General features: G+C 34.1%; 1 protein-coding gene across 1 annotated transcript; it reads left to right on the forward strand.

The window, feature by feature from the left end:
- The first annotated feature begins 4564 nt into the window (after positions 1–4564).
- Positions 4565–14369, forward strand: LOC132601969 (uncharacterized). Its single transcript, XM_060315011.1, has 7 exons — positions 4565–5025; positions 6423–6658; positions 7624–8317; positions 8746–9088; positions 9259–9353; positions 10991–11185; positions 13163–14369. The coding sequence occupies exons 1-7, from the start codon at positions 4843–4845 to the stop codon at positions 13934–13936; spliced, it is 2520 nt and encodes an 839-aa protein (XP_060170994.1). The 5' UTR covers positions 4565–4842; the 3' UTR covers positions 13937–14369.
- The last annotated feature ends 3574 nt before the right edge of the window (positions 14370–17943 follow it).

Here is a 17943-nt window from a genome sequence, read left to right on the forward strand (position 1 = left end):
TACATCACATATTTTTCATGAAAATTCAAACTTGTGAAAACAAATATTTATTGTGAGGGAGACATTTAATTATTATCCTAATATTTAAGATTTTAAAATCAGCTAAATTTTGTATTTAATTTTTGTCTTATTTGAACTATATAATATAATGTATTTGCAAAAGAAAACAATAACACAAGACAATCACATTATTTTGTAAAGCTATCGGTTGCATCATTCGTTTATGGGTGATTACATGAGTCTTTGTTTAAGGTATAAAAGTTCCTTTTTTTCTCTCATAACTTGCAGGTTGCAGGTTTTTACAAATTTCTGTGTGCCTGATCTTTGTGTATTTGAAAAAATTATATAGACAAATACTTCTATAAAAGAAATTATTTCACGGTTTAGCATTTATTATTATTGAAAGATTCTATTTGCTACGAGCAATTCATGAACGATGATTTTTTTTGTTGTGAATATTTTCTAATAGATAGAACATTTAAATATTCAACTAAATTTTTTTTATGTATTCATAAATCCTTCCAACTTATTCGAAAAAGTAACACCAAAAATAAAAAACTCAAAGTAGGAACCTTTCCTGCGCCTAAAGTTCCATTTAGCTTTAGGAGTTTTTTATTATTTATTATATAATTATATAAACAAAATGTGACACCAAAATTGAAAGAAATAAAGTTAGAAACTTTGGTGCACTAGAACTCCATATGTTTCAGAGTTTTCATTTTGTGTTAATAATGTATACTCGATATAATTTTGTATAGTTTGAGTTTTAAGTTAAAAATAATTAATTAAAAGAGAGTACGGAAGAAATTAGAAATAAAGTTGGATTCACGGTTTTGTAATATTTCATTTTTATTAACAAGTTAAATAAACATTTTTAAGTTATGCAAACAAGTATTACTTTTTTATATGAATTTGGTGACAATAGCTAGGCTACAATAGACAAAACTGTCATTTACTATTTTACTCAAATTATTATTTAACAAAAACTCCAAAAAAAAGACTTATTTTTGGCAAAGAAAATTCCTAAAATTTAGGAACTTCATTTATATATATCCTTTCCTTACTTGAATTCATCAAATTAATGCTAATTTGGTGTTTGTATAGCAGAACTTCGTTATAAAATCTCAAGTGATATTTCAAAATCTTACAAATTATCTTAGAGTTTAAGTTCTGTGCACCGTCAAATTTTTTTTTTACACCATCAGGTAATTTTAAAGGTAAACATGGTAATATTGTTAAGTAATTAATGTCATACCTTTTTTCTATAGTTATAATTATAGAAAAAGATAATAAAGGCAAGTTGGGTCCTGTTCGTACTCTAATCAGAATTAATCTTAAGCAAATTTATTTTCTTTTCTAAGTCTGAAATTTCTCATCAATTTTTCTTAACATCATATCAAAATCAAAAGTAATTCTACAATGCCTCAAATAATTGCTTAGTTGTTATTTCTTCTTCACCTTCTGAAACTATGGCAAGTTATTATCCAGACAAACAATAAGAAGAATTCAAAAAGCAACTTATAAATTTGATTTGTTGTATATATGAATGTCGGGCCAAGTATCCCAAGATCAAATAACTGAGTATAATCACAAATACGAGTGTAATTATCCCTAAACATATTCACAAATACCTGGAGACATGATTTGACTGGAAAAAATTGAAAGATTAATACTGTAAGATGACGCAGAAAAAAATTGCAGAGATTGAAAGAAAAATAATACTATTGATATAGGAGATGTAGAGCCAATTGGGGTTCACATAATTAATTGATGAAATTGGATCATCATTTAATTATTCACCATTTGATATTTCTAGAAATTAATTAACAGAGATAATGGAACACTAAATGGTTTGGGAAGAGTCATCGTTGCTGCTAAATGAGAGTTTGAGGATGATTGGACTTTGATGTTTGAAGAGGAGGGAGAGAAGGGAGAAAATGCAAAATTTTGAAATAGAAAATTAATTAGAAAAAAGTTGGTAACCTGCTGTAGCAGGTTAATATAACTTGATAGTGTAAAAAATTTATACACTAACTGTGTACAGAACTTAGACTCATTATCTTATCATATGGGTTGTACCAACATGAACCCTTTGCAAGTAGTATTATTTTATTATTAATATAAGCATCTTTACCCTTCAAAAAAAGAGCTACCAAAGTCACAAACCAATTCCAGTTGGCCACTTCTTTTTTATTTTCCTCATTATTTAGCTTCTTTACTGAACAATATGGTCGAACCTTCAGTGAAACTGAGATGTGTAGCATTAGTTGGTCTTATCCCAGGAAGAAGTTAAAACGGTTTTATAAAGCTTAGTTTCAGTATGATAAAGTAATATGAAAGAAATATAATTATTTTATGTAATTTAGATAGGATAATGCTTTATATAAGGTTAAATCTTAATAAAAACTAATTAAAAAAATGGAGCAATGAAAAAAAGAGAGATTAATTCTCAAGAAGAGAAACTAAAATGTTTCTAAAGGACTTGTAACGTTACAGTTTATAAATAAAGTTTTAGAAAGGAGTATATACATAAAATATAAAGAGGAAAATATTGTGACTTAAGGCCTGATCTTATGGTATGGTAATTAGCATCATTTACGAGCAAACTTCTGACCCAATACAGTCAGACCTCTCTATAGCATCCGCATATAGCAACATCTCTCTATAACATCTAAAAAATTTTGGAACCAATTTTTTATGTTATATTTTACTCAACCAGCTTTATAACAGTACGCTCTTTGTAAAATCACCTCCCATATAACATCTTTGCGCTTTTTTTGTAATGTAATTATTAACCATCTCTACAGAAAATATTGACCAAATATTTAATTTGATACATTAATATACTATATTTATGACAGAATATTACATATGAATACATATGTGGAGTTTGATGCAACATTTTCCTGCCATTGAAACTTTCACTGATGAAAAGATTATTACTCGTGTCATTGGAGTGGAAGAACAAAAGAATATGGAAGCCGAAGACAACAATGAAAGTGCTGACGAAGAATCTCAACCTATTGTTACTTGGACTGGTTAGAAGATTTAACAGTTCAACTCTTAGATTCACTCCAAGGGAAAATAATTGGATACCTGTTTGCTGAAAGTTTAGATGCAAATATTCGTAAATTTAAGCGTTATATTCAAATTGTGTTAACTTTCCTTAATGTTTAGTTAGTGAAGAATTCATATCTTTGAGATTTAAAATTCAAATAATTTGTTATTTTTTTATAACATTAAAAAAATATATTTTATGCATCTTATTTGCCTATAACAACCAACTATTATTTAACAACTATTATTTAAATGGCAAGTGCCGTTATAGGTGTATAACAACAATTCTCTATAACAACCAAAAAAATTCGGACCTAACGATGCTGTTATAGAGAGGTTTGACTGTGTAAGATACATTAATCTCATTAAATTAAAATATGTAAAATTTGTTAGATAAGAAAAATATTAATGGTTAAAGAAATTAGAAATAAAGAAAAATTGATTATAGTATAATGTTAAATGCCAAATTGCTAAAATGCAAAATTTGAAACAAGGATGAAACTATAGACAATAAAATCTATTCTAAATGAATTGTCACTTTTTTTTGGTACACTTATTCTAATAAATGAAAACTTCAATATTCATTTATATATCAATTTAATTCGCTACTAAACAAACATGAATTAGCGATGCAAAGTTAAACAGTAAAAATCATCGTTAATTCTATTTACTGACGATTAGTCGCATTGTTAGCTACGAGTAATTTAGGATGGATTAATGATAAAGTTCGTAGCCAAGTCTAGACTTTTTTCTGTAGTATTTGTTGACAAATGAGGTACGCGCTTTGGTCACGCGCAAAGCGCGTACACTGAATCTAGTAACTTATAAAAATTTAAACCATGATCTAAAGTTTTCTCATAACATTTTCAATTTTTTCAAAATGAATCTCTACTCTAAAAGGTCCATAAATTATATAAAAATAAAATAAAAAATAATCATTTACTAAATAACTATTTCAAAAAGTACAATCTACAAAATATCACCTGGAAAATTCCTATCAGTGCACTTTGTCCGTTTTTTCCTGATTTGGGCCAGGACAGGTAAGAAATAAGAATGATGGAATAATGATAGAAAACCAATACAACTAGCATGGACCACACCGGTGGAATATGAATAACTCTGCCAAAAAATATCTAAAATAATGTCTTATTCAAAAGTGGACTACAACAATAACAACAATAGCCCAATGAAATTTCATAACGTGGGGTCTAGGGAGTTAGAATGTACGCAGACTTTACTTGTACGGCGTTTTCAAAAGTAGACTATGAGCCCGTTTGGATTGACTTATAAGCTGTTTTCAGCTTTTTTGAGTATTTAACTGGTCAGCTTAAAGTCATTTTGTGCTTAAAATAAGCTAAAAAAATAATTGAGCCCATTTGACTTAGCTTATCTAAAACAGCTTATAAGATGAAAATAACTTATAAGCCAAAAAAATAAGTTAAACTTTTGGACGAGTTTATAGGCATAAGCTCATCCAAACACGCTCTATTGGAAAATAAGTACTAGTACTTCAATTTGATTTCTTAAAGCTCCAAAAAAATAACCCCTACAATTTGAAACGCGTTGATCAGAGTTTGGTCAGCAACTGCTTGAACCCAATAAATTACTTTATCCCACAATTTCGTTTAACTAAGTTTAAACCGTTTCTTCCTAATTACGGTAACCTACGCTGCTTTCTTTCTTTCAACTTGAAAAGATCCAAAAATCTCATTAAAAAATAATGGATTTATTGTGACACTGCAAAATCTGTTCTTTTTTGTACGAATTTAGGAGAGAGGAAAAAGGATGTTGTTGTTCTTTATAGTGTTTGTATTGGGAGCTGTAACAGTACTTGTACTTGAAGCTGTTGGTGTGGTACTTTTGATTCAATGGTTGAACCGTAGAGTTGCTCGGGAAGTGGATAAAGCAAAACCTGATGGGTCACTATCATCTACCAGGGATTTTGGTTTTTCGTTGTACCCGAAACAGGTGTATCATTTTACTTGCTTTAATGTTTATGTTGTTCAGTTTGTCAGCTAAATTAACTAGATTAAGTCATTCCTCTTGGTACAAAATAAAATTTTGCAAACGACATTTAAGTGTCCCCAAAAAGCGTGTCGTACTCCGTCCCAATTTAAGTGTCTTGTCTGTTTCAAAAAGAGAGCTCTCTTTTTATATTTAGTAAGATGACAATTTAAAAATTATACTCCCTCCGTCCAGTTTTACTTGTCCACCATGCTAAAAGTAGTTATCCAATTTTACTTGTCCACTTTAGAAAATCAAGAGATAATTTAACAATTTTTTCAGTAATTAATAAGTCAAATTTTCCAATTCCTTTTTCCAACACTACTTTTTTATGGGGAATATGTGAATTGTTGGAACCCATAACTTAATTAGTTGGCTCACATTTTCTTTGATAAGCTTGATTTCAATCATTAGGTAATTAGCAATAATTAGGGGTAATATGGTAAACCTTCAATATGTGACAAGTAAAAATGGACAGAGGGAGTAATTGACAATTCAAAAATTATACTCCCTCCATCCCAAAAAGATTGTCTTAGTTTAATTTTCGCACGGAGTTTAACAAATAAAGTAAGACTTTTGAAATGTGTGGTCCAAAACAAGTCTTAGATATTTGTGTGACTGTAAATCATTTCATAAAGTTAAATTGTTTCTAAATATAGAAATGTACCAATCTTTTTGAGACAAACTAATAAGGAAAGTAAGATAATTTTTTTGGGACGGAGGGAGTACATGGCAATGGCAAGTTTATAACCACAAGATTCAAAGGACATTTCAGCACATTATACACATCTTTAATTTAGGACCACAAGATTCAAGAGTTTTTCTTTATTTGTTAAACTCGATGTCTAGTCAAACTAAGACACTTAAATCGGGACAGAGGGATTAGCAATTTTCCCATATCTAAGTAGTGAATAAGTCCATTTTGAAATGTTGGTGTGCAATTAGTTTGAAATTTCGGGAGATAGCTAAGTGGCGGACATTTTGAAATGTAGGGAGTATATGTGATTTCTTGGCCCCATGTGTGTGAATGCGCCCGCGTGGCTTTTGACCTGTTGTATTCAATTCAGGGAGATTGATAGAATGTAATTTGAACAGTTGAATGTATAGATTAGATTAGATGTGTTTTATGTAGAGTCTCTGTGGATGTATTAGATGAGACTTAGGCGATTGATTTATATCCCTAACCTGCTATGTATACTTGCACATTGAATACAAAGTGTGTGTTCAGTTCGATAATTTCTATATAGCATTAGAGCAGATAGAGTTTTTGGTTTGAAGTCTCACCACTGCCCATAAAGGTAGTTCCGCGTGCTTGGCCCAGTTTCAACTTACTGTATTGTGCTTGTTGTTCTGTCTCCCAGGGGATAGTCTGGGTTCTAGAATCTGAAAGAATACCAAAGGCTCTTCCAGTGGACAAAGCCTTGACACAGCAAAAGGCCAAGAAAGAGATCTTAGAGATTACACCTACTCAGAAATTTGCCAAAATCAAGGATCATCATCTCGTCCTAACGGAGTCAGATGGTTCCCATGTAGAAATTCCACTGAAGGGCTGCACGATAGCAGCTGTTTCGGCCTCAAGCTTTTCCTCTAGAAAATGGTAATTTCGGAAGTACTATTATATTTTGAAGTGATTTGTGTTGAATCGCCACACTATATCTTTTTCTGGTCGTTTAAGTTGGTTTGTTTCACTGGTTTCAAATATAAATCATTGGCAAGATTTATAAGGCACTCGTATTCCTGTTCTAACAATTTTATGAATTATGAATATATATAACTTAGTTTTGGAGGCGTCAGATCTGGAAAGAGATCTCTAGTCTCTAGCTGCAATTGATCTATAGGCTATGAACTTTTGTCGTTTGATGCTGATGGCATGAAAGCTAGGGTATACATAAAGATGAGTATAAAGCATTCCTCATAGTCTGTATGTGAATTGATCTGGTGGTTGAAAGCTGAATCAGACATATATGCCTACATGTATTTTGTAGTTTCATAGAGTGGAAGTAGGTTGGTCATTTGCTGATGTGTCTAGCTAAAGCAAATTTTTTCTTGGATTTACCGTATGAAGTTCAACCTCAGGTCAAGATTTTTGGGTATCTGCAGATTTTATTCTAAACTAAAAAAGCTAAAATTCTTTTAAAGGTGGGCTAAAACATTCTTCTTAGTTTTAGCTTGAAATAATCTGGTTGTTGGAAGCTGATTTGCACAAATTTGCCTATCTGTAGTATAACATTGGGTGCAAGTAGGTCATTTGCTGCTCGGTTTTACTAAAAGTATAAAATTTTCATTATAGCGCTTGATGTTCAAATTTTGGTTGTGTGATTTTGGGACTGCAGAGGTTATTTAATAAGAAAGATAAAATTCTTTTTAGAAGAAGTAGACAGAAGATAAAACACCAAATAGCCTTTTTCTCTAGTTGCCCATAATATTGTATAGTACTTCTTATTTAGATGTTAATATCCTTTTATTTAGCACGCGGTTAAGTAAGTGGTTTGTCTAATTGTTTCGCAAAGATGTGATAACAATAACTTACAACTTCAATTGGTGTTATCTGCTACAACACAGGGAGAAGAGATATCCTATCAAAATAGAGAGCAAAGCGTCGACTTTATATGAAGGAAGTAGAATACTTTACATTTATCTTGACACATGCTGGGAGAAAGAAGCATGGTGCAAATCCCTTCGTCTTGCTTCCTGCAAGGACAAAGAAAAACTAAAGTGGTTTGCCAAGTTGAACGTTGAGTTTCAAAATTACCTGGTGTCATTAAATGCAGGTTATCCTTCATTTATGAAACCATATTCAAGCGTTGGTGTTGATTTAGGTGATAAATCAAGTAAGCTTGATGGTTCCTCAAAAGTTCGGCAATTTCTGAAAAAGCTTGCCAAGAAAGCTTCTAAGAGTGTTCCAGAAAATAAGGGAAGCTCCATTTCAACGTCAGATCATGACGAAAGGAAGATAAGTGAGAGAGCTCAGTCCTTCCAAGACCTTGCTTTTGCTGGTGGTGGCGTCAAGTTGGCTCCAACGCGCAAGCCTCTTGATTGTTCTACTAAGGATGTTGTAGTGCCTTCATCTACATCTACATCGACATCTACTGGATCAGGAAGCCGGAGTCAAATGTCTGTTACTTCTGATGCAGATTCTGATGACAGAATGTTTGGTGATGAGGGAACTTTTTGTTGGAATATGTTAATATCCCGTTTGTTTTTTGATGCTAAAAGAAACGACCAGATGAAAACCTCCTTGCAAGCCAGGATTCAGGTTTGCAATCTCCTTTCTCTTTCCATTTGTATATGCTTTTATCTTGGTTTAAGCTTTTTGGTTACTGACATCTTAATTTGCTTACTATTGCTTCTGAAGCAAATGAACATCTTTTTGCAATTAGTATTTAGTACTGTAGGTGGAAAATTAGCAATTGATTTTTGTCAGCTGCAAGTGTTTGAGTAAGAAATGGATTTGGTTCCATATTATGTAACCTTTCTGTTTTAGAAGTTGTGTCTGGAATGGTTGATTTTCTTCTCTTCCTACACAAGTTACCATGGCAGGAAATTTGTTTAATGCTTTATTTGAAGCTTTGTAGGCTTCTATGTTTTATTGCGACATTTTATGCAGCTTCCGTTGTTATATTAAATTAAAAAAAAAAAATCTTCGTCTAACTGACCTATGATTCTGTGTGTTCTTACTTGTAGAGAACGCTGTCAAATATACGAATTCCCAGCTACATAGGCGAAGTGACATGTACTGGTGTTAATATTGGTAACCTTCCTCCCTATATACGTGCAATGAGGGTTCTTCCCTCAGACATGAATGAGTATTGGGCCTTCGAAATTGATCTTCAGTATTCTGGTGGTGCAATCTTGGATGTCGAGACAAGGGTTGCAGTTCAGGACCTTGATTTACCTGAAGGGGACGAACCAGAAATAGAATCAAGTGAGCATGATGTCAAATTTGATTTACTAAAAGAGGCTGAGCAGTTTGGAAAACAAAAGCATTCTGAAGTGGATGTTGATAAGATGGACCAAACCAAGGAAGGTAACATTTTCTTTGATGTTCTCAGAAATTTGGATTGTGCAATCAAAATATGTTATTTTGGTTGAGCATGCTTAATGGTTATTTATGCAGTTTTAAGGAATAGTCAACTATTTCTAAAACAAAAATATTTAGATAGTAATGGAGGTGTATTAATCAGGTGAATTTTTCAGATGGGATGAGAAGCTCCAATAGCACGCCAAGTGTGTCGCCTCAAGTGTCTAAGTGGAAGTCCATCTTTAATTCTGTTGCCAAGCAGGTCTCACAGGTTGGTAACAACTTTGTTATTAATATAACGGGCTATTCAATTTGTACTGATAGGGTGGAGGGGCTCACTTAATCCTTGTTTATGTAAGGGGTAGAGCAGTTTAGTATCTCGTAAGGCTCATATCCTTGATGTCAAGGGTTCAAGTCTTGTCTCCACAACATCTTGTTTGGCCGAACTATTTTAGGGTTGATTCTTTAAGTAGTAAGTAATTCCCGCTATTCACTTTTGGGGGGTTGAAGGAAAAATACAATGTAGGGGAGGATAGAATCACCACACTATCACACATTCACACCCAGTAATACCAAATCCTTAAACTGGTACCATTCTGGGCCAGCAATTTAATTCTTTACATAGGGGCATCCTTGAGCATTGCACTGGCTGGTGTTTAAGAGGTGATCAGATAAAGGAAAATTGATGCCAAGGTTACAGTTTAATGGTTAGAATGTAGGGATACAACTATTTTCTTCCCTTGAAATTTTTTGTACAGTTTTGCAAAATAACTGCTGTTGGTTCATTGTAAATTTTCAGAAACCAGTAGTTACTATATATTATAGTGCAGATTCTGATTGTGATAGATTCGGAAGCTAAAAGATAAAGAAGAACAACCAACTTTAATGGGGAAATCAACTTCCAAATAAAACCAAAGCACAAACAAGAATAATTGAATTTTTAACTATTATAATATGTCAATATCTAAAGAAACAAACTAAACTAAGCTAGAAAAGGAATTAGTTATGTTACCTTAACTAGAATGACTAAAGTTGCTAATAGGAATTAAGATACTCTAAGCTCCCACAAGGGTTTCTTTCATCCAAATTCATTCTAAAAGAAAGAACACAATTAAATTGGGTATTTACAGTTACGACAACCAAGAGCCAAAAGTACGAAGATGCACTTAATAGTTAGCCACCAAGAAATGACCTAGAGAATTCTTGTCACATGACCGTTTGATTCAAAGAGATTAATTGGCCTTGGGTTTCCTTGTTTGATTCCCTCATAGTCCTTAAAGTCATGATACAAGATCCTTCGAGCTAAATCATGGAGGTCTTAATTTCTTAGTTTGCTTCCTTGAAAATGTTCGACTTGAGGGATTCGTAATAGAAAAGGTCTACTTGAGGGATTCGCCTGACTTGGGTTACTTTCCTAATATTCATCTGATTGAGTTCGCAAAAATCTACAGGTTAACTTATGTTTATGTAACCTACATCCTAGAATATTTGTGTAAAAGACAGCAGAACTTCGGCAGTGCTCTTTACTTTAACTTGAAATGACCTCCTTATTTTGTTACAGATCAGGAACCATAGTTGATTTCATTCAGTTGACCTTAGTGTCCTTGTTACTTTACGAGAAAGATAAGGGCAGGTGAAACGATGATGCCCCGAGGAGAACACAGTATGAAGTATGGTTGAGCAATGGATTCTGAATGAAAAAGGATTTACTTGTTATACAATCATGAGAACTTCTGATATGGCAGCATTATGCTACTATTATTAGTGATTTAATCATATTGTGCCTGATGACGGTTTTTGAATTTATTGGCGCATGTACTGATAGAACATATTGTCTTATTCTTCTTGTACTGTAACAAATTGTGGAAGAAGCTCTTTTGCATTCTAAGCATATCTGGAAATCACCAGGTACCACTCTCGCTGGGGATTAGGGTTGCATCCATTCAAGGAACTATGAGGCTATACATAAAGCCGCCACCTTCAGATCAAATATGGTTTGGATTCACATCGATGCCCGATATAGATTTCCACTTGGACTCTTCTGTTGGGGAGCATAAGATCTCAAGCGGGCATCTGTCTTTGTTCCTAATCAATCGGTTTAAGGTCAGATTGAGAATTTATCTGCTCTACAATTTGATTACGTGATTCAATTTAATCATGATTTGAAAAAATTTCAATCTTCTCATTTTAGCCTTTTACATTGACTTAATCGTGATCTGAAAATTTTACCAATGTGGGTGATTAAGATTGAAATGTGTTAACCTTTGACAGTTCTAACACTTCGCTAGCTTAAATCCATCTTCATTCGGTTAAGGTTTATAAAGATTATTTGTGAGACTAACAGTAGTGGGTTAACAGACCGCAACGTATCCTCTTGAACTAAGGAGTAGAATACTGACACAAATATCAAGTACTGGGAAAAAGCACTTAGCATTTTAGCAATCATCATTACGGAAATATATAATGTTGAGTGATTGGAGATTCCATGTCAAATCCAATTCTATACATAAGAGTACTACTACTATTACAACTACGCCTTAATCTCAAACAAGTTGGCGTCAAAGAGTACCTTTCCTAAAAAACTAGCCAGTTATCTGTAATAGTGGATATTTCCTATGATTCCAAAAGTATATAAAAAAAAAATGCACTGAATATTGAAGAAAGTATCTTCCACTCCAATACTTTTCATATAAGAGCACGAGGTTCTACTTCCCATATGTTCATATTCTTTCCTGATTCCTTTGTTGTTGTGTGACTGTAGCTACCGTAGTCGGTGGACCCCCAAAAGATCCATGGTTTGATATTGTCTACGTGAAATTTGTGTACTTTAAATCGGTCTTGTAATGAGTAGGATGTAGTTGGAAACTGTAGACGAAAGGTTGTTTGAGATCCAGGGACAGGAGTGATTCAGTTGCTGAAATTCATTTGAAGAAGATAGAGATTAATGGAAGGTTATGTAACCTTCAACACAAAATGCATGAGCTGAATACAGTAAGCTTGCATAACTAGTTTGTTAGATCACTTTTTTCCGATTAAGTAATAAATTTCATCAAAAGAACGGCAACAACGTGCCCGTGACAAAGAAGTATACCACAAATAGTAATTCTTACAAAAAGACACTGTTTTCTATAAGAGACACCCATTTTCTATACATATAGGAACTCGTGCCTGCACCAAACAAAATAAGGGAAAAGAGGCTATTCCACAAGTGTACAAAGTCTTTCTCAACTCCATCAAAAGCTTTCCTATTCCTCGTACAGTCCACAAAAGTGTTAAGAGGAGCAACATACCATGCTCTGTGCCGTCTGTGAAAGGCTCAGCAAAACATTGTTTCTTTTACAGTGCCCAACATCACCCACTCAAGTCTTAAACATCTCAGAATGCCTCACCACAAACAAGACACTACCCTACAATGTGAAAGGAGGTAATTCACATCTTCCCTTGAGCCTTTATACATAAAACACTAATTAATACAAGTAATCTTCCTCTTCCTGAAATACTCCGCCATCTATGTTACCAGTCTCAAAAAAAAAATCTCCGCCATCAAGATCACGCGCTCACAGCTAGCCAAGTGAAAAACACACCTTTCTCGATACCTTAGGATCCACATTGAAATATGTGGAAAAGCTGATCAGAAGTTTCTCATAATAGACTTAACAGAAAAGACGGCATTTTCCCCCTCCCCCATCTCGATGCATCATGGCTATCCTGTGAAGTGCTTTGTTTGTGAAGCAATTCGACTAAATTTGAAATTCTTAAGCCTCCCAGCCTTGCAAGTTCTTGTTTTTTGATCATTTCTTTTTGATAAGTTACTAGATTATTTTTGCTTGTTTCGTCCCCAACCACCAATGGCTTTGATTCTATGGATTGTTGTACAACATTAAGATGCTTGAATTTGATCTACCTTTAAAATTAACAGAGCAATGTATGCAACATTTCCGATTATATTGTTCTCTTTTTGTCAACCATAGGCTATATTATTTGCTGATATGGTAATTAATACTCTTCATGCTGATACCAACAAAAAACATAGGTGAGATTTCCTTCAGAGGCTTAGCTGATTCTTCATAACTAATGCAGAGTGCTATTCGCGAAGTACTGGTACTTCCAAACTGTGAAAGTGTATGCATCCCATGCATGTTAGCGGAAAAGGATGACTGGGTCCCGCGACAAGTTGCTCCATTTATATGGCTTAATCGAGAAGCTGCAGGTAATAATGCCAACAAACAAGAAGCACCCGGCTCCCAACCTGCGGATGCAACACGGGTAACTGAAGTTGATAGGGGAGGGACCAATGGTAATGCTGAAAGCAAAACTGAAAATCCAGGAAAAACAGGATGGACTACCCAACAAAGCAAGTCATTGGATCCACATGCACTATTATCAGTTCCTATGCATAGTCCAGACATAGGAAGCACCACCAGTAATGCCGAAAGCAAACAAGAAAAGACAAGAAAAGTTGGAGGGGCTGCACTGCAAAGTAGCAAGTCATTGGATCCACATGCGTCCTTTTCAGTTCCTACAGCGCAGCCTAGCAGAAATAACCAGCCTTTGGAAGAATTGAAGGAACCGTTGTTGAAGCATGAGGAACAGCAAGATGGTCACCTCAGGAGTATAGAGGAGAACGTAGAATGCCAGTCACCTTCTCGACAACTGGTTCTGCATGAGGAAAAAAGTCAAATTAATGGAGAAGATGATACAAAGTCTACAAGAATGGGGAGAACGGCTAGGATGTTTGGTTTGGGGAAAAAAATGGGGGAGAAACTGGAAGAGAGGGCACGTCATATAGAAGAGAAGGGGAGAAATTTAGTTGAGAGAATGAGGGTCAACAATGAAAAAAAAGGAACATTGTAACCAATTCATTTCTTTGCACTAGGCCAGTCCCCGGTGTATTTGTTATTGGTTATTTGATGTTTCATTTGTGCTTTGATGTTCATGAACGAAATCCTCGATTGCTACACATGTTTCAGTCGCACAGGTGCAGTACAACTGACAACCCTCTGAAGGAATAAAATCAAATTGAAAGCTCCATGCTTTTCTTCTGTCGTCTGATGGTTCATCTTTAGTGCCAGGAGGAAGAGTTCTTGAGTTATACAAGTTCATTTCAAGGACTAAGCAAGCTTAGTCGCTCTTAATTGGTTAGTCATGGAGAAAGAGTTGTTAGTAAAATATTGCTCTACATTGATTGTATAAGCTAAAGTGATTATTTTTGTCATTTTACCACGTCTTTCCCATTGAATTGAGAGATGTTCTCATTAAAGAAAAACTCAAAAATTGAGCTTGCATATTCAGTTTTTACAAACTCAAAAACACACACACCTTACAAATGTTCAACGTCATACTTTGAGGACTACGTTTAACCAAGCCTAAGCTTGAATAGACTATTTAGGTAATTTTTTCACTTTCGTCTTAAAGCGTTTCCTTGTGACGATTATTGGCTCCTGCCAATGGAAGAGGGACAAAACGAAGATAATTTTCAAAAGGAAATAAGTGAACTAGAAAGAGTTAAAAAATGAACGATGACCTGTAGAAATTGTCGTCAAAATAAAAAATGAAAATAATCTAACAACTTCACTTTCCTTAAATTGATCATTCTCAGCAACTGTTTCAAAAACAAATGACTTAAATTCAGATATACCCCTCGTTATTCTTTGAGGCCAAATATACCCCTACCGTTATACTTTGGAGCCAAATATACCCCTCATCCGTTAAAGTTGTCTAAGGTGAACATCCGATCCTACATGGCTGCCACACATTCGATGAGGTGGATGTCACGTTGCATGCCACCTCAACATCCCTAACCCATTTTACCCCTCCCCTTTATTCGTTCTTCCACCACTAAAATTTTCTTCCCCTCCACCCCCATTGCCGCCATTCAAATTCCAAGCAGCATCACTAAGCAGATTTCAGCAATGTTTATGAATGAGTTTAATATTTCTATTTAAATGCCTTTGTTCTTCGAACAGTAAAAACTTTTCTCATAATCAATAACCCCAGAAACAAATTTCTGTTTGCTAATTCAAGTCCAACTGAACAAAAATTAAGATATGCAAAAAGAGTCGCAATCCATAAGCAAATCTTACACGAACATTCAGATATTAATCAGTACCAATCCATAAACAATCGCAGCAGAATCAATCGAATAGAAGCATTTTGAAATCTGCTTAGTGATGCTGCTTGGAATTTGAAGAGGCGGTCATGGTAGCGGTAATGGTGGTGGAGGAACAAATAGAGAGGAGGGGTAAAATGAATTAGGGGTGTTGAGGTGGCATGCCACGTGGCATCCACCTCATCAAATGTGTGGCAGTCATGTAGGATTGGATGTCCACCTTGAACAATTTTAATGGATGTATTTGGCCCCAAAATATAACGACAGGGGTATATTTGACCCAAAAGTATAACGTCAGGGGTATATTTGGCCCCAAATATAGCGAGGGGTATATTTGGCCCTTTTCGGATTGTTTTGGACACTAGTTGACTATTTTTCCAATAAAATCTGTATTGTCAAAGCACATAAAATGTGATCAAAAGCATTAATCTTCTAAAATACATTAAAAGATTACACATAAATATTATTGTTCAAAATTCTTCATTTTTTCGGGCGTGCTCAAAATTCTTCATTTTTTCGGTTAATGCCATTAATATAATATGGGATAATTTCATAAACTTCCCCTCAGATTTAGTCTCATTACACTCACTTTCCTTGTGGTTTTGAATATTACACTCACCTCCCTTATTTTAAAACTCTTGTAACCAAACTTGTTTTAATGATAATCTTTCAAAGACATTCCAAAAATGCCCTTTGATGCATTGATTACTTAATGCTCCGGATCAAAAAAAGTGTTCACTTAGCCTTTTTTTTCTTGGGTCAAAAAAAGTGTTCACTTATTAAATCAAGAAACAATTTACCTTATCTTTTCAGATTTGCCCCTATTAAGTGTTATGTGACCAAATCTCAATGCCTATTTAATTAGGGGTAGTTTAGTCAATTTACATATTTTTTTCTTGGAGTGAGTAGTTTCTTAAGCGGTATGCAAATGGCTAAGTGAACTCTTTTTTTTATCCGGAGGGAGTACTCCACTAACTTGGTGACCGAACAATATTTTGTACAGGTTTCTAATACTATATGTTTGATTTTTTAGCTTTAGTTTTTATTCATAAGACAAATCAGCCTGTGTAAAAAATAAATTATATTTCAAAATCTAAAGAAATCACAAGAAATTACAAATATTTATTGATGAGCAAGTCCTTTTTTGGGGTAAAAAATAATACATGCATGCAGAAACTGAACTTCGTATTCGTACTCGGCTTACACATATTCATATAAACATTACTTCTTGCATCTAACATGAGATAATACATTTTTAGTTTGATAAATTTTTGGACTTAAGAATAAAGGATAAATCATGTTCAAATATAAAATCTATATGGTGTTAACGTATGTATCAGACAATATTTTATTTCTCCACTACTAAACTGTATTTACTTGTAATAAAGTATCAACAACTTCTTATACTTTAAATATTGATACGTAGATGGAGTGGAAAAAAATACATCTAAAATTTGGAATGTTCGAACTTCGAATACAGCAAGATATGTAGTTTACAAGATAATAAATAAATGCATTAAATGAAATGGCGTGGAGAGGAGCGACGTAAGGTAGAATATTTCAGGTCTAAACTAAAGTTATATACTTCGAAGATTTTTGTTCCAAAATTTAGCATTCAATAATAAATGCCACGTAAGGGCAATTTTGGAATATCAAATAAGTGTTACGGGGCGTCTCAAAATATTTATTGCATTTTCATTTGCACGCCCTTTTAGGAAGCATTTATAAGGATAGCATTTTGACTATTTTACCCTCTTAACATATTTCATCATGTTCTCTCTCCTCAATAAATGTCTACTCCATTAATGGTGAGAACCTTTTAAATGTTGCTAATTAATACAAGGGTAAAATGAGAAAAAGCTACTTAATTTTGTCTTGATTAAATAAAACGATAAATATTTTGAGAGAAGTATTTTTAGCAAGGACGACAAATATTTTGAGACGGAGGGAATATCATTAAAATAAGTTTGGCTATGAAAAATTTAAAACAGGGGAGGTTAGGGTGATATTCGGAACCACAAGGGAAGTTAGTATTATAAGGATAAACCTCAAGGGAGGTCTCTAAAATTATCCCTAATAATATCAATTTCCGACTTGGGTTCGGCGACTTGAATATAATCATGCCTTTGCAAAGACCACAGATACCCGTTGTAGGAACACGAATCGGTGAATGCACATGAGGAAGATAAATATTTACGTCTGCATACAACAATCAACAACCATTGGAATACTGACGAGACAGTGTGAGGACACTAAAACACCAAGCTTCTCGTCCTGGCAAGCTACATAGCAATTGCAGAAGTAGCGGATATATCTTCCTTTTTAAGAAAAAATATGGTGGTGTTTGGATTTGCTGGTATGCAAATAAACAATTCACCAAGTACATGCTGCCTAGTACCACCAGTTACCACCCAGGCTCCTCCCAGCACGGGCAACTCTTTCCAACATAGTCATGATCGCTTAAAGAACATCGTATAGAGAACGCTAGAATTTCTCGTGTCAGAATTGCTGTAAAACTTCGAAATTCTGCTCCTTAATCTTTAAACAATTTAGTCCAACAGAGAGAGATATGGAAATGCAAACTCAACAATTTGGTACAATCCTTTAGTGCAAGAAACAATGAAGCTCTTACTTTTTGCATAAATGACAACATGACTGGAACAAAGAATTATAAGTACATTTTTAAGTTACAACCTGCCCTAAAGCACTCAACCACGACCATGGCCAATTACAAGGACCATCTGTAGAGATT

The sequence above is a fragment of the Lycium barbarum genome, chromosome 1, assembly GCF_019175385.1.
Source record: "Lycium barbarum isolate Lr01 chromosome 1, ASM1917538v2, whole genome shotgun sequence".
Taxonomy (NCBI): domain Eukaryota; kingdom Viridiplantae; phylum Streptophyta; class Magnoliopsida; order Solanales; family Solanaceae; genus Lycium; species Lycium barbarum.